At 41.3% G+C, this 27,891-nt stretch overlaps 1 protein-coding gene across 2 annotated transcripts in view; it reads left to right on the plus strand.

Moving 5' to 3' along the window:
• The window catches only part of BEND4 (BEN domain containing 4), a 28,635-nt gene extending 5,778 nt beyond the window's left edge, over positions 1 to 22,857 (plus strand). The window contains exons 2-5 of one of the 2 annotated variants that reach the window (XM_035325668.1): positions 1,875 to 2,441; positions 14,702 to 14,793; positions 18,449 to 18,618; positions 21,892 to 22,034. In XM_035325668.1, coding sequence (XP_035181559.1) covers positions 1,875 to 2,441; positions 14,702 to 14,793; positions 18,449 to 18,618; positions 21,892 to 21,901 — 839 coding nt within the window. In that variant the 3' untranslated portion in view covers positions 21,902 to 22,034. Of the gene's footprint in view, positions 1 to 1,874; positions 2,442 to 14,701; positions 14,794 to 18,448; positions 18,690 to 21,891 lie in introns of both variants that reach the window. The other variant, XM_035325667.1, reaches the window with a different exon arrangement.
• The last annotated feature ends 5,034 nt before the right edge of the window (positions 22,858 to 27,891 follow it).

Consider the following 27,891-nt stretch of genomic DNA (forward strand, 5'->3'; position numbering starts at 1 on the left):
CTGCAGGAGCCAGGTGTTCACTGCCTGGTGCTGGCACCCACTCTGCTTTTGCAATGTGGTTGGAGCACGTTACTTAGCGCTTTTGATCACAGAGAGATGTGTCAGATGGATCTATCCTGCTTGGTGAGTGGAGTCCATGTAGGAAACGAGGGTGCGGTGTGACTTGTTGGCACAGGAGGAGATTGCAGGGTTACTTTAAATGGTCTCAGGGCCCCCCAGCCCTACTCAGGCTACTGGGCTCTTTCGGCTTGTCCCTGGCCACCTGATCACCCAGCACTCCACCTTCCTTTCGTCTGTCCGCTTCACATCCCTGTTCTTACCTTTGAGTCCTCAGAAGACAACGTCCTTGGGTTGTCTCCTCCAGCTGCATTCAAGACAGAGCATTTGTATGCTCCCCCAGCCCTTTTTTCCTCTTTATAGACAGCTGGAGAATGGTAAAAATTCAAATTAGTGTCATTTCAAATATGCTTCAGGACAGCTGTACTAACCTCGGGGTGATGTAGGTTTTCCACCAGAAAGCATATCTCCTGGATCACAGAGAAGTACCGTGAGCAGTACCACCTCTTAACAGAATGAATTCTGAAAGTTTCTGTTCTTTACACTTTATCAGTGTGATGAGGCTATGCTTTTCATCTCTAGTGATAAGGTTAAGTTAAGTGAAGGTTTGGGGTGCTTAGTTTCGTGCATCTGTAGCAGGCTGCCTTTTCAAAAGGGAATGCGTTTGTCACTTTCTAAAAGTCAAGCCTGTCTGAGAAGAGCTCTCCAAATTTGGCAGCACTTAAATCTACGACTTTTTATTTATTTATTTATTTCATGCAAAATATTAGGCACCTAGAGGAACTCAGCTATGAGTAAGCCATAAATAAGTTTTTTTTAAAGTCGTTACTGTTATCAGGGAACATGAGAGGTCAGACCATAAGTCAGAGCCAGACGTCTTGGTCATTTTACGTGTGGTCCAAGCACTGTTATGGCAGCTTGACTCTGCATAGACAGGCACTGCAGAAGAAAACCATCCTACTATTATTGAGGTTTAGACTGTTGACACCTCCTGTCAGTCAGGGTAGGTCTGACCAGGTAAAACATGGCATGCTTATCCTGCCTCCAAAATCCAGCTGCTGCCACCAAAACCTGCTGCACAGCCCCACAACCACACAGCATGGTGGTGGCCTGCACACAAGCTCATAGGAAGTCAGGACAGAAAGCACTGGTCCTCAGACCAGAGGAGCTTCATGCTATACATTCAATGCCATTTAGAGGCTTTTGTGCCTATTGCTCCTGAATTGTATCTGGACTTATTTGGAACATAAAGGAAAAGGAACAGAAACAAAGCCCATAAAATTGGTGTGAGTCATGGGAAGTGGCCCAGGCCCAATGTCAAGCAAGTGCAGTAAAGATGAAAAGGAGAAAAAATGAGGCTTGGAAGCCTTGTCAGAGAGGAACAGGGCATAGGAAGAAGGTGTAGCACAATGTCCTGCAAATACACACAGGCAATGTCCACAAGCGTCTTGAAATATGCTTCAAAAGAAATTCTTCCTTGAACTTTTACTTGTGGCAAATTGAGTGGAATTTGTATTTTCTTCCCCATTTCCCTGCCTTAATCTCTCTGAAAGAACATGGCACTAAGCGGTGACTATCATCACAATGCATTTCTGATTAACAGCAAGGGCACAAGGGCACTCTCAAAATAGAAGCAAAGTCAGGATTGTTTTAAATCACAGTGTTGCAGAAGTATTAAAGCAGAAGCCATAATTTTAATGTGTTCAGAAATATAAATGCATGCTACTGTAAATGGTTGTGTACATTCATCTAGCTGCTGCTGCCTGGCATAACCTTTTGCATTAGGTTTCTGTGATTCATCTTTTCTTTTGTTTCAGAGAGTCGAATGATTCTGGATGCCTTTGCCCAACAATGCAGCCGGGTTCTAAGTCTTTTAAATTGTGGTGGAAAACTACTGGACAACAATCACTCTCAGTCCATGATTTCTTGTATAAAGCAGGAAAACCCAAATTATAGTGAAAGACAAGAGCAATGTCAGCTTGGGAAAATGGTCCATAGTCAGACGTCAGACATTTTAGACATAGAGATGCAGTATATGCAAAAGAAACAACAAACCTCAGCCTTTCTGAGAGTTTTTACTGATTCCCTTCAGAACTATTTGCTTTCTGGGAGCTTCCCTTCTCAGAACACCTCGTCAGTAAATGATTTTAGCCACTTGGCAGATGTGGATCCACTTTCAACCTCTCCAGTGCACACTTTAGGTGGATGGACATCTCCAGCAACTTCTGAATCTCATGGTCACCCATCGTCTTCTACACTTCCAGAGGAGGAAGAGGAGGAAGAAGAAGAAGGTTACTGCCCTCGGTGTCAAGAGCTAGAACAGGAGGTAATTTCATTGCAACAAGAAAATGAGGAGCTTCGCCGAAAACTGGAGAGCATTCCAGGTAAACAATCCCCTGCCACATAATATTTCCAGTCAGTGATAAAAGGAGTTTTGAGTAGTAATTTGTTTTAATTTCCAGATGTTTTTTGAGGTTGCAGTCACAGTTATCAAACACTGGCATTTGTCTCCATCCAAAATTCCCATAGCTGTTCCCACTGAAAAATTATCTGCTGATACTTGTCTATGTGAATTGTGAGCTTTAGACTAATGATCAGTGTTCAGGATGGGATGTATTTGTAATCCCAAATTCCAAACGTCAGGTGGTTTGTCACGGTAATTTCAACCATATGCTTTTATACCTAATTACCTGTGTTGTTCTGTAAGTGATGTTGCAGTTTATAAAACCTAATTCCCTTCTGGGGCTCCTATTTTGGTTACTTAAAGAAACTATTCAAAGTTATGCCCATACTTCTAACAAAATTTATTTAGCTTTTATCTTGAACAGTATCTCTTAAATTGCTCTTAGCTCAGTGAGAAGCATAAATACATCTCTTCCCATTCATCTTCCAATAAAACCTGAAAACAAAACTTGGCAACCACTTCTCCATTGCAGTGATACCTAGCACTGGAGGGGGGGAGCTGGACAGAAAAACCTTATCCAGTAGAAGACCCCTCTGTGAAATGCTTTTTATGCCCCTTTGAACTTAGGATTTCTCACCATTACTGCAAGAGTGGTATCAGATTATAACAAAGTATCTTAAACCCATATCCCCTAAACTTTAAGCACAAGCAAAAATTCACCTCAAATAGTGATAATAAAAGCAAATTGAAAGTTAGCAAAGAAAATTTGTATAAAACACACTTCTTTTACAACACGTGTAAATGCTAGGGAGGTACAACTTTGCTAGCTAAACTTTGCAATGCTGAGGGTAGATCCATGCAAATTTCATTAAACTAATCCCTAAATGGCAGGAAGGTACAGATAATTTAGCGTGGTCTGCAAGAGAGAAAATACTCCAAACCTGCAGAAAGGAAGAAGGCAGAAACAAACTACTGCCTGAATATGTAGATGCGGTGTCAAAATTTGAGCAAAAAGCAATCAGGAAATGAGCTGTAGTTTCCATTATTCTCCCCAGCTATCAGTGAAGTATTACTAATTATGTGTCTTGTGTTTTCCTTTTGTGTATTGGTCCCTTGGTGGTACAAGCAAATCCCATAACAAACACTGGTCAGGGCAGAGAAAACTCAAAATTTAGAATATTTCCCCATACCTCTCCCAAAATCCAGAGTTACCATAACTCATACAATTTTAAAGGATTTAGTAGTGATTCATACATCATATGGAAACACTGTGTGACAAAAGGAATCATGTGGACTTCAACTCCTGTTGAGGCCTTATTTCAGAAATATAAGACCAAAAGTGATCACTAGCATCTATAATTTGACCTAAGGCTTTCATTCAATCACCTATATTGAACCCATTAATCTTTTTTACTTTATTTTTGACTTTGACTAAAGCATAACATACACTTGACTAAAGTAATACCCCAGAAAGCCTCCAGTCCTGAGTTGGAGACTGAGCAGCAATGGCTCTGCCTCTTTCCCCAGCAGTTGACTCCAGCAGCTAATCACATCAGTGGCAATGTGTGCCTAATTTCCTGCCTGGCTATCTGCAGTCAGCTTCTAGCCATTGACTTTGATGCTTTGCTCCACTAAATGAAGTGCTGTATACCACTGTGTACTTCTTCCAGATGAAGACACTTACACACTGAATGCTGGCTTCATTTCCATCTTCAGATAAACTAAGCAGTGTTGTTTAAAACTACCAAAATGAGTTGAATCCTTCTTTTCTCCCCTCTGCTCATTCCTTTAAAATTTGGGCAGTGGAAATAAGTATAATATGTTCATATCTGACTGAAGGGAGTAGTCTCTTTGTTCCCCTTAAACAGCTCCCAGAAGGCAGTTTCTCTTTCTATGTGCATTTCTTCCTACACATACCTACTTTGTGTTTGGCTTTATTAATTTAGTAAGTGATCCAGGTTGCTTTGGCTGCCCTGTTTTCCCACTGTTTGCTGCTTCATCAATTTTAGTATCATCTAGAATTTTTTCGATTGTTTTTAAATTAACTTCCCGATCCTGGTTAGCAATGTTGAATGTTATTGAGGCTGCTATCAGTCCCTGTAGAGCCCTGCTAGAAACACATCTATTCATGATGATTCCCCCAATGACAAATACTTGAGATGTCAGCAGCAGTTTCTTAATCAATGTGTGTCACTGTCTACTGATGTTGTATGTTGCTGCTTTTTCTTCAGTCAGATAACACATGGTAGCAAGTTAAACGCCCTTCAGGAGTCTAGGTATATTATACCTGTTTAACCAAGCTTTTTCAGTCAAACCTGTAATCTCATCAAAGAATGGCCATCAGGTTAGGCTGACAAGATCCACTTTCCATAAGACCATTTTGACTGGCATTAATTACATTCATACTCGTTAGTTTTTTGTCAGTTGAATTTTCATTGCATTTTCCTGTGTTGTGCCAGGATTAATGCCAGGCTAAGCACCTGGTACTCCCCTGGTTCATCAGTTACCTTTCTTCTCACTTTAAAATAAAGTTACGTAAACGTAGGCTTTTCTCACCCCCCAGCAATAATGAAATGCCTTGTTAATGGTGTATCAAAGGAGGCAGAAAACCTTAAATGTGCAAGGATGTATGACTTCACCAGCCAACATAAAATGATCAAATGTTTCTGTTGCTGTCTGGGTGACAGACAAACAGAGAGGCCTGAGGTGTCCAAGTGTTGGAGGAAATGTTAAAAACCACATCTGATTTTGCTGTGCTGGCACAAGGTCTGGGCCTCCACTGGGTGAGTTTAATCAACTCAAGGCAGTGTCCGATTATTTTTGCCTCAGGTGCTGGTTTTGCTCCAGTGAGGTCAAACTACCAAAGCAGCTGACAGAAATTGTCCTGTGGCTTGAAATGCCCAACTGTACATAGGCAGGGGCTGTGCCCAGAGCACTTTTGCCAATCAAGCCATCACACGCCTCAGGAGGGAGCCAGAAGTCCCTCTGCACAGGGTTTCAGTGGTGTTTGCCACCATCTGTCACATCAGAGGCCTCTTGGAGCACCAGCTTTCTTTCCTGCTCCTTCATACATCTCACGCTGGGTGTCCAATGGGCCAAGCAAGGCGATGAGCGCAGAGGTTTTTACCTCTGTGAAGGCAGCTAAGTTAGTGTGGAGGCTACCATACCATCCCACCAGGCTGCTGATGGCGTGCTGTGTTGACTCGATATTGGCTTGGTATTGACTTAGCTCTTTCAGCCATGAGCAAGCTGGGCTCCAGCTGCTGTGTCAGGCTTTTTTGGGGAGCCCGGGGGGGTGGTGGGAGGTACACATGATCCCCACAGCACAGGGGTTGAGGCTCACGCGAGCAACTCTATAAACAGCAGATATAAGCACCAGCCCATCCCTTCTGTTCTATAACTGTCGATGAATCATTTTATCCTTTTCCTGAAATACTTTGCATTTTTTACCCTTTTTCTTCCCCTTTACTTTCCATATGCAAAGAGCCTTTCAGAATCCATGAGAGTTTGTGTTCTAAAAATACCTGCCCCTGCACATCTCTGACTGGAGCTCTGTGGAGCATTTGCATTGCTCACAAAAAGACGGCCAGGAAGGGAAGAGTGTTTCCTCAGCAAATCTGAAGGCAATAACTTTTGTGGTTTTGTTTTTAACAGATATTACAGAAAGCATACATTCCTGTATCTTTTGGACACAGAAAATAAGATTTGTTCTGTTTTCAGCCCTGTGGTCCTGTTGCTGTAGGAGCCTTCGGGTACCTTAAGATCTTTTTGCCAATAGCCTAGCATCATCCATTTGGCAGATCACCACTGGAAGAAAATGATTACATGGGAGAAATATTGCTTTTATTTTGTTTGTTGGTGGGTTTTTTTCCTCAAAAAATACCCTTTCTGCTTGACTGAAACAATACCTAAATTTGTACGAAATCTTAATTGTTTCAGCTATGGAATATGTAAAGAAAAACTCTTATTTCAGTGCTTTTGTTTTGGAGTTATGTGATGTCTTGCACTTTGTGTGGTTTCCCTGTTTTGTTTTGTTTTTTAGGTAAAAGCATTAACTGAACATTTTCAGTTTAGAATTCAACTGAAAAAAAAAATTTTGTGCAGTGTGTTGCCTTAGTTTGGAAAACAATTTTAGAAAGATTAGGTAATTCCTGGAGGGAGTTTGGCAAACCTGCCGTTATCTCTCTAAGGTTCTGAGACCTTAAAGAACAGAGCAAATCCATCGATATGAGGGGAAAAATGTGGTGTAATCTTTTTGCTCTGTATAAAAGTTACCAGGGCTGCCATCCATTCCCAAAAGTAAAATTAAAGACTTATTTGTGAAACTGCACATAAAACCTGGATCTAGACCGTATAATTTAAAATAACATTATGCCGTTATTTGCTGTTGTCAGTCCGATTTTGTCACAGCTTTCAGCCTAAAAAGGAGGAAATATTTGTGGGTGGTCAAAGCAAAGGCCTGGAGCTGTGTGTGAGGGTTTGCCGCCAGTACTCTACGCTTTGCTGCACAATTTCAGGCAAACCAGCCTGAAAGTAGTATAAAGATACAAGTAAGATGAAGCAATGTGTCATAAATACAGTAATTATTCTTACCTCATTGGCCCAGCAGCAAAAAAATGTTTCAGCAAAAGGAGGAAGAACAAGGGTAAAAAAAAAAATCTCAAAAGTAGAGGTGATAACGTAAGAAGATGCTGGTGGCAGCTGGAAGTAGCCAAAGCAAAGCGGGATTTGCAGGTAGAGTTAATATCAGTGTAATTGAAAAAGTCAGACAAGTTTTCCAGAACGTTTTGTGTGCCCGGGGCTTGACTTTTTTTTTTCCTGACTATGTCGAATGATCTAATAAAAGATATTACTTTTCCCTACAAATCCTGTCTCCTTTATACTTTCAGAGCATTGCATTTCCAAAGAGTACTACAGCAACAGCACAGATAAAGCAGCCATCAAGGGTTATGATGAACGCTTTTTCATGCCTTTTTTTGTTGTCCTTTTTTCTTGATGTTCGCGTTTAACCAGTTCCTTGGTTTCCCTTGATGTTCGGGATGTTTTGGTCTGATCTCTGGCCTGTTCAGCTTCAAAGTGTGAGGTTCCCTTAGTAGGCAAGCCTCGAGTGCAGCCACCGCCGGCTTTACCAGGACTCTTCTGCAAGAGAGCCCCTTTGAATCTGCCTGCTGCAGCACAGAGCTCAACCAGCCTCAGCTCAAAAACATCTAAATGCAGCAGAACAAGGCTTTATTATGTTTTTTTGTCCCCTTCAGTGTAAGGTTTGCCCTTGTAAAAAAAAAAAACATAAGGATTTGCATGGGCAGGGTTTTATCTTTTTTGCCATTTTGCAGAGAGTTGTGGTTGACCCGTCTGGGCTTCGGTTTGGGTTTTGCAGGTCGCCCTTAGTATTTTAGTGACACAGACTGCTGTCCCTGCTCCTCGGAGGGCTCCTTGGTTTCACTGTTACTCGTTAGTGGTACAGATGTGTAGTGTTTTATAGGTGAGGTCCTGGTCCTGAAGACTTTACAGTTGAGACTGAGGCTTGAAGAAGAGGCAGCTTCCACTAAGGAGAAGGAAGGGGAAGGAGCACAGACAAATATAAAACCCAGAGGAGGTTGGGAAGGGGCACATTCTTCTTTCTGGTAGAAATCTTTCTCCAAACAAAAAATAAGAGAAATAAAATGCCTTTTCAGATTCAAATTTACAGAAGTAACATGGTTTTCCACTCCACCTGGAAAGCACAACCGAGAGAGATTTTAGAAGTAACAGGATATTTGCTATCTCTTTTTTCTCCTTTCCCTGCTTTCGGCAGCAGTGATGGGTCAGTTCAGCCAATCTTTAACGCCTTTGTGCGTGTAATATTGATTCTTCGGCTCTTGGCTTTCTGCTGGCTGCTCTCGCTAAAAATGTGTGCTGCTTTTATTTTGCCATCCAATTACAACAATCCAAATTTGCCAGGTTTTGAGCACTGAGATCAGATGCTCGTTGCTAACCCCCATCTCTCCTTTCCCCTCACTCTTTTTCCAGCTCAACGCACCCCAAAATCTCTTTGCAGCCTGTCCATGCAGGTTTCAGCTCGCTATTGAAATAAATGAGTGTATGAGCTAAAATGATACAAGCCGTGTTATACTGCACACTTGTCCAAATCTCAGGCAGGGAAGGGGCTCAGTTAATGTTATAAGAAATTCACCCTGCCAGCAGGTCCCATATCATATGTCACGTCTTTTTGACAGTCAAGCATCAATTTAGAAATGCCCTGAAATGAACTCCAAGTGAAGAATGACTCAAGGTCAAGTGAAGGAGGACACATTGCAATGCTGAGAGAGTCTTAAAGAACAGCTGCCATTCTGAGCAGGATGGATGTGCATGTGCACGCTTCCTGGTTCTCCTCCTCCCTGGTAGCTCAGAAGTAAATGGGCTTGGATGCTCGAATCCGTGTTCTGCTCTGCGAGGCACCGGGAGGATCGCTGGCTAGTGGCAGTTACAGACCACCACGTCTCATTAAGCAACAGAATAACCAGATTTCTTGCTGCCTGCTTACCTGGGGGGTCCGAGCCCCACCTGCATTGTGTTATAGTGGAAGCCACATTCTGGGGAGGCTAAATGAGAGCCCTCATTTTGGCAGGTACCAGTACAAGTGATGGTGGCTTGGTAAGATTTATAATGAGCAGAAAGAGTGCTGCCCAAACCGATAATACAAATACTCTTGGCACTTCATAGAAGTTTGGTTTCACAGAACCAAAAAGAATTATTGGAGTTGAAGATAGAAAAGAGTGGGTGATAACTGGGAAACATTAAAAACGCTCTATGGAAGGCCCCCCAAAATTATCTAGGCGACAGAGATTCATGCTGGTTGCAGAAACAACCACCTAAGAGGGAACACAAAGCACAGTTAGAAACGTAACAAATGGAGTAAAGGGGAAGTTGATGGTAGTGAATAAAAAGCAGAGGTTAGAAGCAGTAGAAAATTAGTAATTTAAATCTGGAGCCATCTGTGGAGGAGGCATTCTTTCCCTAGGAAATTAAAGGGGAAAAAAAAAGGGGCTCTGGTAACAGTACTGGGCAATTATCAAGAGGAAGTGCTGGGGTTTATTGGTAATATGAAACTGCTGATTGAATATTTGTGAGCTGATACTGGAGTAAAATGATGCAGTCATACTGCCATACAACAACAGTATACAGGGAGAAATATTTTTCATTTCCACCGTGTCTCTGGGTGTTAGCACACGTTCAGTGGCAGCTTTAGGTGCAACTGCAGCCTCAGCTGACTCCTGCAGCTCCATGCCAGACAACCTCAGGGATGGGGACAGCTAGAGCTCATGAGCACCAGAGTTACGACTCGTTTTGGAAGTGGCAAACAGATGCTGACTCCAGTTCAAGCTGATACGTTTCAGTTCAGGTTGCAACAGAGATTGGTTCACAAGCAGATTCAGGAGTCCTTCCTGAAAGTGTGATGGTTTGAAAATCATGAGATATGGACAGCTCACCTCAGGAGCTAAAACAAAAATAAGAGTGAACAAAGGGGGCCCTGACCCTGATTTTGATTGTCTTTTGGAATATTTGGGATGCTCCAAGACTGAAAGATGCAAATAGTCTATAATGTATTTTTTTTTTAAGGATAGGTGAGATATCTGGGATGATCATAGGCTTGATCATAGGCCTGATGCTGATCCCAGGCAAAATAATTGCACAACTGATCCCAAATTCAACTGAGAGAGAATTAAAAGAGAGTAATGGAGTTAGTACCAGTCAAGATCCTGCCGAATGGTTTTGATGAGATTAAAAGTTTGGTTGATGAGGATGTTATAGATCTTCAGGGTGTTACTTAGCATTATGTAACAAGGAGTGATTTTAAAAATGCAAATACATTTGTAACTGGGAAATTGCCATGAGGCAGATGAATTTCTAGAGGGATTCTTTTCAAAGCTGTTTGTAGCCTGTGTTTTTAATAGTTTCATCAGTGTCCTGGAAGAAAACTTATAATCATTACTCGGGGTTTGCAGCCAGTACAGAGGTAACGCAGTGAGGAAGATGACAGGTTACAGACCCACCTGAACACTGTGCATTTAACGCAGAGCAATGCTACCAAATACTCAATATTACTACCAAATATTGAATATTGGCTTCATTTCAGCCACGGGGAAGTGGATGCTGAGAAAGACTTTTGGAAGCCATGGTGGGTTCTCAGCTGGATACTGATGCACAGGGCAGCCAAAGGGCTGCTGTGGCCTATGGATGTACAAACCCATAGGTGGTGTAGGGATTTTGTAACCCCGCCTTTTGTACGCAGCACAGCCGGTGGCCGACACACCAGTCAATGCTTTATTAGAAATTAGGATATTCCTCAGGGAAAGCCGTGACAAGCTGTGCCAAAGGACCGCTGTTACAACATTCGGAAACAAAGTTTTCTGCCTGGAATAACAATAAGGGCTCGTAACTTTGATCAATTAACAATGAAGCCCTGCCACCTCTAAGCATATCCTGCTTAGTCACTGCTCAGCATCTTAGCATGGGCAGCTTTCCCCGGCATACTAAATACTCCCCAGCACCTCCTTCTCACTCTTGAGCTTACCCAAAGATCCCACTCCTTTGTCCCTCCCCGCAGGCCAAGTTGCTTTGCCACTCTCAGCATCTTTTCTGAGTCACTTTTAGAGGAAGTAAAGGCCACGGGAATTTCTTCCTAATGGGCAGGAAAATTGCTGCCTCCCCTCAGGCTTTCTACTAAATCATAGCAAGCAACTGTTATTTCCACATTAGCATCTTTCGCATTGGTTACAGTAAGCAGAGAGCCCTGTTGGTAATGTCACTGATAGTGGGTACATGCGTGAGCATGCAGAGAATCAGCTCTCCAGGTTACGATCCTGTTAACTCTCTAGAGACCACATCAAAGTGAAATAAATAACAAACTGAATAAGCAAGCAGGTTTAAGTGGTTATTCATACAGCTGGGAGCCACAGGCTCTTACAAAGTTGCATTTGCTGTGGGGTTTGCAGGACACAGTTCTTACCTCTTGGCAAAGGGAATATTTGTAGAACCCTAAGAAGGATGCAGAAGCAAAACTGAATCTTTGACTCTCAGACCTTGCACTGCCCTCTTTGTGGCTTCCTTTTGGGGTCGGTTAATAAGGCAACCCAAGAACCCTGGTTCTGCAAATAGCATCTGGTGTTTGAAAGGCTGGGGTTGTTTGTACCAAGAGCAAACAGTGTGACGTGTAATGGTGTTACAAGTCAAAACTGCTCAAAGGACTCCAGCCATCAGAATGATAACAAAATCATACGGTTTTGTGCTTGAAATGTTACTGCTTTTGTGAAGATAAGGGTATTTATAAGCGTCAGTCAGCTCTTAGTGCCTTCGCATTTCTCACCAGCAATGAGAAAGCTTTGTATCAGCAGAATCTGGTTAAAGGAGAGCTGCACTTCTTGGGCCAGGGACACAACGGGCTGAATACTTCCCTGTATACTTTCCTTTCTCACTTGTGCCCCATTCTTTCGGAAGAACAAGTGTAACTCTACCTTTGAATAGTCTGCAGTGAAATTACTTTTTGTGAGTAAAATGGTACCCTGCTGTGAGATCAGTGCCTAAAAATTAGAAATTTTTGACACATTATTCAGGTAATAGGGACCAAGTATGGCTGGCAGCCATCAGATTTTCAACAGGGACTCTTGCTAATAGAGGCAGCCAGAGAGGCAAGTGCAAACTTCACAGGCTGTTTTGAACCCAGTTTCGTGAGGACCTGAAGCTCTTAGGTAGCAGTGATGCTTTTGGCTGTATGTGCAAAATGCACATGCTAAACAAAAAAGGACACATTTAGGGCAGCAATTTTCAGCAGCAGGGACAGGATTCTTCTCAAGTATCTCAGGTTTCCCGAGTGTCGCTCAGTTCTCCTCCAACTCAAGCATCTTTTCTTTCAGGCAGTAATACAGTCACCCATCGTGGCCCTTTCCATCCTCACTGTTACCTCCCAGAAAATCCCAGGGTCTCACAGGAGATGCCTGTGGGAACTTCCACTCAGATGGGAGTTTTTGCTGACCCTTTTCACATAGCTTCTGAAGTTGCCCAGGACAAATCTTTGAGATCCTTCTGCTTCTTCTCCAGACACCCACTTAATCACAAAGTAATGTGGATATTCCTACGTTAATCTTAATTTTGGACACTTCATACAGCTAACACATACAAAAGTGGTGTATTTTGAGTAGGGCACAATTTCCTTTTGCACTTATGTACAGGCTACTAGGACACCTCCAACTTCATGCTAAGAATTCAGGTCACTAAAAGGAACTTCCTCCTATTCACCAGCTTATGATGTCCTCAGTCAGCATTTTATTTTCTGTAGGGTTTCAGCACTGGTTTAGTTAGCCCTTCAGGCAAGTCACCTGGTATAGGGCCGCAGGGACTTGGTTTTGATGAACAAAATGTAAGGAAAAGGTCTCTAAACACTTTCTCATCCTTCTGCCCATCCACAGGGGCAAAAGAAGAATTTTTTCTTTTTCCTTTGCAACCTTTCTTCTTTAAAAAACTGGGGAAAAAGAAGCCAAACGCTTCCTTGCCCCATCCTCTGAAGAATATTTAGTGTACTAAAACTAGCTGTGGTTAACGTTTTCATTCTATATTCCACACAAGGACTTGTACTGAACTTTTTGATTGCTGCTATATGCTAAATACACAGCTCTCATTACAAGATGGATACAGAACAGGTTGGTGAGACTGTTAAGCTTGACTGCCCTTCTGACTTTTTCAAAATCAAAACATTTTCTAAAGCCATCTGATGACACTTAAAAAAGCCTTTTTTTTCCCCTAAAAAAAAAAAAAAAAAAAAAAAAGCATCTACACTCTCCTGCTTGTGTACTTCAGCATAGCATCTACACTAGTGGTCTAGCAATATGTGGTGAAGTCACCAGAGATATTAAGCAGGTACAAGTCTCTGGAAATGCTAACTTTTGTCCAACACATAAACTCATAACCTCACGTGGCAGAGTGTGATACATCAAATGAAACAGGAGTAAGTACATTGATTGCTCATCTTTACAGATACATCAGCACATGATGAAAAAAATGTAGCAATTTGTTACCCACGTCAGGCACTCTGCATAGGTTCTGTATGTTCAAACTACTGAACATAACGCTGCTTTGTCCATGTTCAAAGCAGAGAAAGTGCCTAGGCAGAGGCATAGTTACTGTCCAGTTGAGTACCCAGGGAATAGCGCAAAATACTGGGGGAAGACCACTGTAAAGCCTGCCTTAATACATTTTCAGTGATTCAAGTGCTTGCTTTTAAATTGCCAGCTTAAGACAAAGCCCCAAATGCCAGATTTTGCAGGTGTAAAGACCAAAAACCAAGGAATAAATAGAAAAAGAAGGAACACTAGATATTTTTCTGGATATTTATTTGAAGCTAACATTATCTCTGAGTACTGTACTGAAACAAAACACACAAAATGTGTCTGAGAAGGTGCCTTAAAAACGATGCTTATTTAGTCTTGGAAAAGTCAGTCTTAATGTTGGGTTAATATCTGTTTAATTCTCCTACTGTGTTTCAGGCTCAGGAGAAAAGCACTGTATCTCAAAAATACTCCAGAGTTAATCAGGGATGTGGCAGCATCTGTTTAAGAGAGACCCGTAATTGAATCATCCCTAATTAACCTATCACCTCAGCAGAAGGCAATGAGATATTGGTACCACTACTGAAATGGATGAGAGCAATGGGGATGAAAAGGGGGAAGGATGAAGGAAAGAAAGCAATTTGCCTAACACCTAGTTTTATAACAAATTTGGGAGGAGGGTGGGAAAAGAAATTAAAGTATATGAATCATTAAATCTGTTCAGTATAGTTAATCAGACTGTAGTTTCTAAAATGTATGAGCATATTTACATGTTAATCAGCGCATGATTTAGGTCCAAGGAATGTTTTCTCCTTTGTATGTTTTGGCCTGTTTACAGTATTTACAGATTTTTTGTTATTATCATTACTGCTGACCTAATTTGTATTTGTAATAATTATAATTTCAAACCAGAGAAAGCCTTTGAAAACTAGTGGGCAGAAAATAAAAGCAATGTCAGAAATCTCAACATAGGAAATGCGGCATCTGTTGTGTATTTATTGAATGAAATGACAGCACAAATCAAAATGAGGTATATTTCCTATTTGAAATAAATCTCACAGAAGTACACAGATCCTGAAGAACACTGCTTGATTTAATATTGTTGCTCTATTTTGTGCTAGCTAGCTAATATACAGTAATTGCAATTTGTTTCATGCAGTGCCCTGCCAGACTGTTTTAGATTATTTGAAGACTGTACTTCAGCATCACAACCAGCTTCTGGTACCGCAGCCAACAGACCATCCGACTGAGGTAGTATGCAGCGAAGACAAGCTACATGTCCTTGTGTTTGAAAATTCATTGAAAACCCGTAGGCAAATAAATCAGGAGGTGCTGGGAGAATACTTGTAGTAGTAAAATATGTAAAATCTTTTATTAAACTGTCAGTCTTAGCTACAGTAATCCCCAGAATGGAAAAGCGTCATCACCAGTGTAATATAGGGTGACTTATTGAGCAGGGCCTAACTCCCTTCATCTGCATCCACCATACTTGCCCAGATAATTTTTCTCTCCCCTTGCCTCAGGAGCATCAGTGATGGATCATAGGTGGACTTCAGGCTAGGGTTGGGCTGGTGAAAAACGTAGCTGGAAGTGTGGAGCCCAGTGAAGCCTCCCCTTGGTCCAGTGGGATGGTTCAGGGTGGCTGCACACAGGGCGTACGTACATCCAGTGGGGCCAAGGAACTGCCAGACGTGGGAGAGGGAGGAACTGGAAAGCATGAAGTTGAAAGCTGGGCTTGGACAGCATGGGGAAGGGAGAAATGTTTTGTAAAGAAAAAAAAAAAAAAAAGTGGGGCTTCCTACACCTTCCCACAAAGCCTTCTGTTGTCAAATGCATCCCTGAGCTCTGAAATACACCTTATTTCCTTCGTTTTGCCACCATAAGCATTATAAGACTTCAGAAAGCCTTTGGAGCACCCTTTTCTTTTCAGAAAGGATCCCAAGCAATATGTTGTGTGTTGGCTAGTTTGTGCTTAATGTGGATAGTCCTCTCCTTCTCTAGAAAATAGACATATAGGTGTAGGTATCAGCTCTAGTGTAACTCACATTAATTTTGCTCCAATATGTTTCTATCTAGGCATGTAAAAATGTCTCAGATGAAGTGGTTTTGTTGAGACTTTTCTGATTTAGACCATCTGTATTTCAGGATCTCATTACGCATGCTTTGATATGTATAGTCTGTACATGTCAGTACCCAATATTCACACTAACAAAATCATAGGAGGGAAGACAGAGGTCTAGTCTGACCTCCTATTGCTCCTCATATAAATTATATGTCTTGCAAGCCTCACATAGTCCAATATCCCATAGTTTTGCTGAAGATGCTTTGCAGCAGTTCAGGCTTTGCATCAGTTTGCTTCTCCATTCAGTTTTACCCCATGCAAATTGATGTTATATACATCAGTGTTTATATATCATTAGCTGTTACCACTCTAATATATTCCAATATTTCGTGTTTCTTTTTTAATGCTCTTCTGCTTAACTGAAATTTTCCAGCACTGTAAAAGTAAGGCTGCTTTCTAATGCCCCACATGGAATAGCTTGTCATGATGTGACAGAATTTTTGATTCAATTAAACACATAGATGCTAATCTTTTATTCATAAGCTTAATCATGTACAAATACAAGCATGAACACATTTGTACTGTGGTTCTTCCTCCAGGATCTGCTTATTTCATTTCTGGAAGGTTTTCTGTTTGTTTTAGTGTAATGACTGCTGGACGCACCAAACTGCATCATATATTTACCAAGGATCTTTTGCCCAGAAGTGCTTTACTTTCACAGAAAGTAATGAAAGTGTGTCCATAGCAGGAGCACAGTAATTGTTTAACAGAGTATCATAACACTATATCAAGCCTTTAGAGAAGAATGAGGGAAAATATCCTAAATTTCAGTGGGAATAAGAGAGAAGTATAATAAAATTTGGGCTGAGGAAATTAGGCAAAATTTATTACCTTCTCCACAGTTAATAGTAATTTGAGCTCTCATGAAATTTAGATGTCAAGCCTTTCTGCACTAGGCTTAAAAGACCGTATTTCCATCAGTGCAATGCATTTAAACGGTAGCTTTTAGGATAACGTGCTGCTTAGCAAAGCCACAGATGAGCATCCATCCCTAACACACGTGAGCAAGCCTAGAGCCCTGCACCGTGCGATGACTTGCATTGCATTGCTTCTGCCTCTCAGGCTCAACAGCAAGACAATGCCCACAGTTAGCTGCAGCTCGTACTTCCCACTAGTACCAGTAAGAAAGGTTCTTGGTAGGAAAATAATTAGATACATATAAAAGGGATGTTGAGCAAGCTGCTAATATATATATATATATATATACTTATATATATATCAACACAGGGATCAGGTGCTCCTGTGTATTACATCTGTGATGGAACAAGCCAAGGAAATATTAGTGTCAGCTCCCACTGGGTTGAGATCTTTGGCCATCAGACCAACAAAGCCCTTCTCCCCCTTTATATTGTGGCTTCCATTGCTGAGTTTTGGATTTTCTTGTAGCTGCCATTGCAGCAATTTGCACCAACCCTGTTGGATTTGCACCGAGGCAAATAAGCAGCACCCGATCACGTAGGCTCAGCTCCCAGCAGTGCTCCCCTACATTGGCAGATGTCGATGTCCCGAGTCATACAAACAGACTCCCTCTCATCACAGTCTTCATTAAATACAACCTTCTGCATATTTATCAAATTTACAAAAAAATTAAAAGCAAATACCTGAGGAAAAGCTTCAAAGATGCTCCCAAGCTGCCTCCCAGCACACTTTTATAAACGTTTGAAAGGAGGCAAGGGCAGTCCTTAAAATAGTTTTCAGATATCAGAAATGTGAAAGCAAGGAGGATAATGTTGCAACAGTTGGCCACAAGTGCAGCAAGCAGGTGATTGCCTGTGTGGAACCTCAGACACGTATTTTCTCATTCGTTGTGAACCCCTACCTGGGCTGAGTGCCATATGAAGCTTGCACTAATTGGGCCGCCAGATCTGCATGCTTTGATAAACAGGTGTAGCTGTACAAGTGTCTAGGAGTCTGTGGTTTGGGGTTGGGTTATTTGTATACCTTATTTACTTGCAAACAAGTAAATTAACAGTATTTGCAATAGAAGCTAGTATTAACAATACCATCTTTTATTAATCAACTAATCCCAAACTATTTTATAGGCAGCCAGAACTGAAGTAATACAGTTTAGGTACAATTGAATGAGAGGGCTTATGAATGTGTGTGGATTACAGGAATCCCCATAATTAGTCCTGCAGCATTCATTTAACGTTGGAATACTGAAACACACAAATTACAAAGGTTAAAAGCAAAATTTCTTTCCAGCTGACATGGTGGCATTTCCGTAAAGCTGTAATTTGAGTTAATATGGCATTCATTAATAGTAATGAAGCTTTTAGTTTTCATAGTTGCTTTATTTACTTTCTTTCTATTTTTCACAGTAACATAAATACTGTCAGATTTCAGGTGTGTGCTACACAAGTAATAAATTTATTATAAAAATAGACCAAAAGAGCTACCTCTGAAGTAAGCTGTCAGCTGGTATGAAGTGATCCATTTGATCATGCTCTTCAAAGACCATTTTTATGCATTTTAACATATTAAGAAGAAAGGTTATATTTGAATAGTATATCCAGTCACTAGTTCTTAACACTTTTTAACCTACTTGTTAAAGTGGAGATTATCAATGGCCATCTCTCAAGATGTGTGCCTTGCACCTCACCAAGTTGTAGAAAATGGAAATGTAATTTTAAAACTATTTAGAAAAGGCAATTTTGTGTTCACCTCAGTGTGTGTTTCACTGTCAGTATCTCAACTAGTTAAAAAGCATATTTATTTATTGCAAATTCCATCTCTACCTGTTTGCCTTGTAAAATAAGCAATGGAAATATTTCACTTTTCCAGGGGAGCAAGCAGTTGCTGAACAACTATCCTGTCTACATCACTAGTAAACAGTGGGATGAGGCTGTAAACTCTTCCAAGAAAGACGGACGGCGACTCCTTCGATATCTCATCAGATTTGTTTTCACAACCGATGAGCTTAAGTACTCATGCGGCCTTGGGAAAAGGAAAAGGTCAGTGCAGTCAGGAGAGACAGGTCCTGAAAGACGTCCTCTGGATCCCGTAAAAGTAACATGTCTCAGAGGTACTGCATCCTTTCGCTCAGTGTCCACCATACGTGATCTCATTTCACCACATTGGCTCTGGCTCAGTAGAAGCGTTTGGCTGACAGTGGCAGACCTAGAAGGGGTTTCAGAGACAGGTGGAAAGCAGCCAGAAACCCTCCACATTTTTTTAAATACATACATACATATATGTATGTATTATATGTATGTATATGGATATTTGAATGGAAAAAAAACAGGGCTGCATATTTAGGAGAGGAGACAAATACAAGGGGCATGACACCAAGGTAATTGAAAGGAAAATCAGACAATCCCGGTTACTCTTTTTTGTAGTAAAACAACAGGGCATTCTTTGACACTGATATATAGCAAAATTTACCAGAAGAATATTTTTCAGCCAGAAGTGCAGTTAGTGCTCAAGGCCACAGTGCATCATTGAAGTCAAAACCTTACCAAGATTCAGAAGAGGTTTGGACTTTTTATAGTGTCAAGAACATCTACAGGCTAGTTAGATACAAAGTGTACAGAAATGCACTGTCAAGGATTTAACTTCTTCTTTGGAATACTGATGAAACATCAACTGCAAAAGTTAGGGAACTGCTTTCCCTCATGTTTGGCCTCAACAGGAGGGGGAGTTTTGCAAGTATTTCACAGTGTGAGTGAGGATGTTGGACAATACAGAGAAGGGACCTAGGTTGGGAAGAATTTTCTGTGGTGGCAGTTCCTAATTTGGTTTTCCAATATTTTAAGACCCGTTACTTTATAATGTAACATACAAAAATAGGACCTTTTAAAGCCCAGTTAAAACATTTTTGTATTATCAATGTCTGCATTTCATAAACGCAGCTGCTTATCACTTCTGTAGTTAATTTATAGTGCTCTATGAGCACATACATAAAATTTAGATTGGACTGACTTCAAGACTGTTTTCCTAATCAATGCAGCATAAATTGCTAAATTTTCAGCAGCCGGCAATAATATTTTTAGTCATGTAACAGGAACCCAAAGTGGTTATACATAAGATGGAGCCTCTTCCCGTTTGGGTTAGAAAAACATTCAACAAGGGCAAGCAGATCATACATTTAGTTGTAGCACATTGATGTAACCAGGTAATGAACTCAGTTTTTACATGCAGACAAATTAGGCAAAGGTGCTCTTCTTATACTAAAGCTGTTATAGGATACTCTGCCAGACCGTATACTCCATCAGAGCTCAATAGAAGGGAGAGTCCATTGCACAGCGAGCTGCACTGAGGTCTGGAGCCAGATTCAGGGTCTCAGAAGTTCTCCTGGAAATGGAAGGCTGAAGGGCTGACTTCTATTTACTAAATGGCTTTACTTTTCATCTGACGATTTGGGCACAAACAGAGAGTTAATACCCTTTTCTTCCTCTTTCGTCCCCCATTTGTCCTACTAAGACTAACAATAATTCCACCTGTAGATGAACTGATGCATACGACTACTTGCCTTTTGGGGGCACTAGACAGACTGAAGGTGTGGAGTGTTCTTTGGAGAAAGAGAAAGGACAATTGCCTTAATTTTCAGAAGCTTAAACAGGAAGCCAAAATGCTCAGTATAGTAAAGAAAGACACAGAGACAGCTATCTCTTTGGACACTTGTGTGCGGGTGGGAACACTGGGAAGATAACAACTTTCTACAGTGCCAAGAGTTAGCCACTGACACCTACCCATTTGCAAGCCCAGGTAATGCAATTAATTCCCAGCATGTCTAGTGATGCCTTCACACCACAGCAGGATGAACAAACTGCTACTTTCTCTGCACTCAGAGCAGATTAAACATCTGTAAACACTTGCAATGCATTCCTACAATTGACCGATGTCTGGAACCAGCTTTAAAACAGCCTGGCGTGTGTAAATTATCAGATTACTCCTTTCCATAGTGACCATTTCTTTGAGAAAAACACCAGTCTGTGAAGCCTCATATGAACATAACTAGGAATTACTGTTGCCTCATGTGAACGTAACTACGAATTACTGTTGCCTATGTGGATTTTAAGGGAAATAAATTTAAAACCAAGATAACTATCACTTTTGCAGACACACTGCTGGAAGAGCTATGCAAAAATCACATCCTAATTGTCCAACAGATGAGATACCTTGCAGGCACAGTAACTCATGTAAAAGCACAGCTTTCCCTGGTCTTGGGATGATGTAACAGTAATGAAGTTACCTTGTGCCACTTACTGTGCCGTTGGCTTGTCAACAGGAGAAAATGGAATTTAAAAATATCCTGGGAGACACAATACAGCATGAGGGAATAACTGATGTTACAGAACAAATAAGAAGCTGTGTTTCCATATAAGATACCGTGTATCCAATATATCTAATAAGGTACCCTCACATTTAAAATTGTATTTGGATGTTTCTAAGTCCAAATGCACCTATTAGAGATCCACCTAGCAGTTACAACTCCAGAACTGGTAAGGTACCTTCTGCAAGTGTAGCCACTGCATGTCAAAGAATGTGAACAGAAATTTTAAAAGCTAATCATCACATACAAAGAGCTGTTTGTAGCAGCAGCTACTTAAATGGCCAAATTACATACAATATGATTCACTTTCTCACACACTGAAAAGTATTGCTTGGCTCCCCAAATTAGCCCTCTCACCTCACTTAGCTATTTCTAAGGCCGGTTTAATCTCTGCAAAATAATTGTTAGATTCCAAGAGATGGAAGGAGCAGGACTTAAAATGAAAGATACTCCAAACAGAGAGCACTGAACTGAAGTCACGGGAGTGATGTTTTCAAGCAGGTCATGGGCTGCTGCAACCTGCAGATGTTCAAGCAGTCAGCAGAGGGAGATGATGAAGGTCCATGAAAGAAACCACATTAAGGCGCACACACACACAGACACAACAGACTTCAAGTGAAATACATCCCAGTTCGTTTTAACCTTTGCATGTATTGCAGATGCTGAATTATAAGTGTTATTTAGAGGTAATTCTTTTTCTTTCTGCAAGAAGGGGTTTTCTCTGCGGTCCCCTCAGGTATAAGAGCAGACACTGCATGTGGAGAAGCACACTTGTGCAGAAGTACGATAGGTCCAACTGGCATTATCATGGCATTTCCCATAAGGCTTTACCTCCGTTTCAGTAGAACAATGGTGCCCCCGTTTTTTATTTCCCATGAGCTTTTGATGTCTGGGCAATACCAGGTGCTGCCAAGACAAGCTGTTTTTTGTATCCTTGCCTGTTTTCCTGCAGAGTTCATTAGAATGCATTGTACTTCCAACCCTGACTGGTGGATGCCATCCGAAGAGCAAATAAACAAGGTCTTCAGCGACGCAGTAGGACATGCTCGGCAAGGACGTGCTGTGGGGACTTTCCTTCACAATGGGAACTCATACTATGAAGGGACTGACCATCCAGGATCACAGGACGAAGTTTTCAATAGAGGTATGCAAGACGGATCTGGTGATTGACAGCAGTGAGAGGAAACTCATGCAACAGTAGCAAGAAGTTAATTTAGAAGAGACTATTTGTTAAGCATACTTACCCGGAAGTCATTTAAGAGTCCAAAGCATGTTTGAACACATACTGCATACATTTCAGCTTCTCCATCCTACCATGTCCCAAAAGAAATCCATTTCAAGACCTGCCCTATGGGACTTCTCAGTGCCTATTATTTGCAAACCCTTCATAGCATCCCAAGGGGAAACTGCAGTTCATTCCATTTAGTTCTAGAGGAAAGATCATTTAAAAATTATACAAATTTCAAAAGAAACAACAGCTACCATCTTGCCTGCCCATTGGTAACAAGCCCAGGTCTGGACCCTCAGACAGAACAACTGGGTACTATTTGCTTCTCCTGAGTAAGAGATGTAAGAATGAGTCCACGTGCATGTGACAAAAAAAAAATGGTTGCTCATTTTTTAACAGCAAGCAGTATAATTATAAATGCTACCTTAAAACGCCACACGAGATGGAAAATTCAGGGACTTCCTTTAGCCAGCTATGCCAGGAAATTAAGCTTCCTGGATAAAACAGCAGCGCTCATCAACAACAGAATCCTTCAAAGACCCAGAACAATAACAGGCACTTCTAATAGATAAAAATTGCTTTGTGTATCGGATAGACACTATATTTATCTAGATTTCTAAGGGATTAGAGTTGATCATGACAGTTTTCATTAAAAAAAAGATTGCTAAAAACAAATTGCCATTTCAGAAGACAGGTTTTGCTTTGTCTGTTCCTATTCTGCAGCCATATTATGTAGCTTTAGAGGTTTTAAATTGCCTTTTCTTATTTTTGCTTTCATTTGTGTTTTATATCCATTCCTTGAAATAGATGAGGCAATGTGCTGGTCTCAACAGTCAGATGCTCAGTGGTGCATTCAGGGAGGGGTTGAGTTAGAAAAGCCTAATTTAGCATTTTGTTGTAAGAAAAGTAAACCTGGGATCCAGACTAAGAGCTGTTAAAAAAGGATGTGTGGTAGAGCAGAAGCCAATTTACAGCAAAGTACATGGGAAGCAGATGCCAGCTCAAGAGAAAAACAATCCATCCATTAAAAATGTTTAATTTCAAAGGCTTGGGAGTCCCTTGTCCCTCCAAATTGACGCACTCCAGAAATACGTAATGCCAAAGAAACAATACCCTTTCCTTTCAGCGTCAGGGTGTTTCGATCTCCGTGCCCTGGCCGGTCACTCAGGCTGGTGCTGGTGTTCGCCATAGCCTGGCCCAGCTCTCCTTGAGGCAATGCTCCCTGGCCGGCAGGGACAGGGCACTGGTTTTGGGAAAGAAAATCCACTCCGCTTGTGATCACCTTTAGTGCTACCTCATCAGTGTTGATTCTCCTGAACGTGTATCTCATGCTCCCCAGCTTTCCTCCCCACCTCGTGCACTGTTAGAGAAGCTACTAATTGCTCCTTCTACCATTCTCCTCTCCTTCCCAACCTCCTCCCCGCGCGCTGGGCTGGGGGGAAGCATCCAGCCCGTGCCGTAAAGGTCAGGAAGGGCCCTCTACCACAAAGCGTGCCCATAGCTCTGGCCTGACGGCAGATGAAGGACTGGGGCAGTCTCTCAAATGCCAGCTCACCCACACCATCATTTCTCCCTGCCGTCTGCCTCCCCTCTGCCTGCTGCCATGAATGGCGTGCAGCTCCAGCAGTAGATGGAGCTGCACTCAGCCAGGATATGCTTTAGGCCCTTAAATGCCCGATACCTCTCAGCTTGTTTTCATTTTGCTAATTTTTAAAAGGGGGTCGAAAGGCATTTATTTGACCCAGAAGAACCAATTTATCAGAGAACAGTTTGGTCACACTGCTCCTTCCCGGGCCAAGGGGGTTGGGGCAGCATCCCTCGTGCAGGCAGGAGGCAACTTTCTTTGACCGGTCAGTGGTGTGTGGTGGCCGAGGGGGAAGACACTCGGTGTATAAAAATGTCACAGTACAGATATCCTTTAGTAGCTTTTCTGTGTTGAACTTACACTTTTTTTTTGTTGTTTTTTAAGAAAACTATAATAGAAGATGTTACATTGCTCAGATGGTGTAAGTCTTGCTGGTATATGTTTAATGTGGTGACACTTGCCAGAACTACTTGGTAAAACATGTCAGAGCGTGCGAGTCAACATTATGCTGTAAATTTGTCCACAGCGATATGTATCATGCTGTATTTTTGTAAACATTGTGATGGTTCCTTTCAAATGGTTAAGCATATGAGATTAAAAATACAGATGCTTCATTTTTAATAGTCACAGAACAGAGTTACTGGACTGGACAGACCTCTCACTTAATAACCTAAATATTTTGCAAAAACTAGTAAGTCTAGCTTTATTTTTAGTGTAAAAAGTGTAACCAGTGTCCTGGTACCACTCACAATCCTGTGCTCTCATATTGTGCAAAATAACCAAATGTATAGTTTCATCCTGAAAGCCACTTTAGCACTAGAAATGGCTTGGCAGGTTTGGACCGTTCTTTATGAACAAAATTTTGCCCTCAGTTGCTTCTGTGCAATCACCAGTGACACAAATAGTAGTCACAGACAGGCATCAGAAGACAGGAGCTCATCTCTTTTTTTGTTCATGCTTGTTTTTTAAAAATAATGGACCACGGCAGCACCTCTCTTGTCCTTAACTGCCATCGTGGTCACTTGACTCCTGACCCACCCCTTTCGTTTAAAAACCCTTTCACAACTACTTGTTCCAATTAGCTTATTCACGAGGCATTGTGGATCCATGCAGATCGAAGCATCTATGTATCCGCAAGATGTTAGGTATAACGCTATGGGACCCAAAATAATAGATAGCCTGTAAGCCCTCGCACAGCGAGATACCCATATTTAAGCACCGTGCTTTGTAAGTCAGCACATCCCTTCTCCGTGCTGGATGCAGGCGGCAGGCTGGCAGCAGAAGGAAGCTGCTATCTGTCATGTCACTCCAGCAAGTCCCAGGAGGATAGATCCTTGTCTTATCCTTCCATACTCTTTAATCTTACTGTCATTTATGTATCTGCCTTCTCTCAAACTTTGTGTAGCAGTACCGCACGCCCATCTGTGCCAACATGCCTTTGCTATATTTTCTATGACAAATATTTGTGGAGAAACTGTGATTAAAAAACCATTAATCCCGATATTTTTATTGTTATGGTGTAGTTAATTCTATGAACACTTTCTAATGATGATTGTACTGTGTAGAGTAAGTACAGGTTAGGGATAGACCTTTACCAGATATTGTACAAAAAAGTGCATAGTGTAATATAGACTAGTAAGGTTTTTGTGACAATTTCTATAGGATGTGTGAATTGTTTTCTATGTGGCAACACACATTTCTTTTAAAAAATATAAAAATCTTAGAGAATTTTTTAAACAGTCAATATTTTTTAATTATAAAGACATTTGTTACCTACAGTTTACTATTTCAGGTGTTAATCCTAATTTGAATATTGGTTTTATTACTACATACCTCCAGTTCCATTTGTTCTGTTGCATTAACAATGCACAATAAAAGTTGGTCTCTGGTTAACCCGCCTGTCTCTTTCTCCGTGCACACTGGTACGTCAGCCTGGCAGCAGCCACAATCGGCTCTAAGTACAAATTTGCTTTACATTTAGATTTATACAAAGGGCTAGAGCAGTGGTCTTTTTCATTAAATGCTTGTTTGGTATGAAGTGCTGGCAAGCACAGGGGAAGATTATGAAGAATTCAAGTATGAATATCATATAAATCATTTCTGCCTCAAAACATGACAACGTTTATTTATTGATGCACTGGTTTGATAGAGCACTCACACAAAGTACCCATTTGCTGCCTTAAGACCTGGATTTTCAAGCAGTGAAGTTTCAATCCCATTTTAATTCAAAATTCAGTGCTGGCCAAATGACTCCCGTTCTCTTAACCACTTGAGAAAATCCCAGCTCCAGATGATTTGCAGAGAAATTATGGCCTGTACAGCAGCAGACCTCCACCCCAGCAGAGCAGGACAGGCCCAAGTGCAGGCTGCTGCCTCCTGTTAGAGAAGGGTGCCGGATAATTCCTGTACAAAATCATGGTGCTTGTGGTTCCCTAAGGTACCGCAGAAGTTTAACCCCTTGGGCTGATATTTTTTAGGTCATAGGGCTGCAAAGCCACAGCCCAGAAAATTGCAGGTGGTCCTGAGAAATGCAGTAAAGCATTGATCCCTCTGAAAAACTTATATATATATATATATATATATATATATATATATATATATATATATGTATATACACACGCTGAATTTCTCTTTGAAAAGTTGTAATTAAGCAATAGTTTAGCTGTGCTTTGGCTCTGTTACAAGGTTGGTTCAGTCAGAGGAGTGTAGCCAGTGCTGCTGGCATTTGTCATTTGTGTCTTTTCTCAAGTACCAGGATAACCCTGAAGGGGACTGCTGAAGGTCCAGTCAGCTGTTAAATTTCATGGGTGAGAAGGATTTTAAGTTTCACTTCTTTTGCATTAAAAATGCTCATTTTTTACATTATAAACTGTTATAAAATTACCTTATACAAATCTTTGTTAAAATAAGGTGGCTCAAGTTGCAAAACTAGCCCGCAGGAGCCCAGTTATGCAGGAACTCATGGTTTCACCAGCAACTTCTCTCTGTGGCCTATGGCAGTCTCAGGCACAGGAGCCACATTTCATTGACCTCAGAAAGAGCCCATCTAGAGGCAAATCATTTTTATAAAATAGGAGGAAAATTTTTTCCGGCTGTGTACGCCACACAAGCATATAGGCAGTGAGCAAGACAGGGTTAGTTTTGCTCTCTCCTAGCAAAGGAGTCCTTAAGATGCTGCCTTCAGTGTTCTTGCCTAGTTAAATCAAAAGCTCTGTCTTGGTCATCTCCTAGCAAGTTCATGTATGAAAATCCCTCCAGGGAGAAACACTCCTGGTTGCAGCACGGAGTCCCAGGGAGTAACTCAGCAGAGCTCAGTGACCTGCCCCGTGAATACAAAACCTCTTCTCCAAAGACTCATCAACATCTGAGGTGTATAAAAGCAGCTTCTACTGTGGATGTATGGAGTTAAAAGAAAAAAATAATTACCTGAGTCAACAGAAAAAAAACATCCTTACATAACAGTTTTGGTGGAGGGGGGACCCTTTGTTCTCAAAGACACTTTAAACCTTCCCATTCCTCTAGCAGATGTAATTGCCACTACCAGGGCAGTCTATAGAAAAATAGAAGGAAAGAGGCTTGCTAATAACTGGAAGTAGTTTCCCATTAGAATAGTTAATGTTAAATTTAGTTCCCATCTGGGAACAAGGTCAGTAATACAGCAAAAAAATCTAATTAAACCTGACAAAAATGCCTTGTAGCAGTAACATGAGTGAAAAACTTCTTGCAGGATGTGAAAATGTAAGAGCCAACAACAGAACTATTTATTGAACTAAGAGGAGGGCTTTTTTCTTAAAGGAACACTTAGGAACACAACTCGGGAACACTCCCAGTAAGGATCTGTTCTAGGGTGACAAGTCATACACTAACCTGATTTTTTTTTTTTTTTTTGAATGCAGAAACTGGTACCTGAAGCATAATGGACATGGTTTAGTGGGTGATGGTGGTAGGGGGACAGTTGGACCAGATGATCTTGGAGGTCTTTTCCAATCTTCACAGTTCAATGATTATCTCCATGTATTGAAGAACACGGCTCTTGTAACAATCTGAACTTGATCAATCATGAAGTTTCTACGAAGAACTTATCTTTCCTGAAATACTGTGCTTGACCAACTTATTTCTGATGTCTAACCCCATTCAGA

This window comes from Oxyura jamaicensis, chromosome 4 (genome assembly GCF_011077185.1).
Source record: "Oxyura jamaicensis isolate SHBP4307 breed ruddy duck chromosome 4, BPBGC_Ojam_1.0, whole genome shotgun sequence".
In the NCBI taxonomy this organism is placed as follows: Eukaryota; Metazoa; Chordata; class Aves; order Anseriformes; family Anatidae; genus Oxyura; species Oxyura jamaicensis.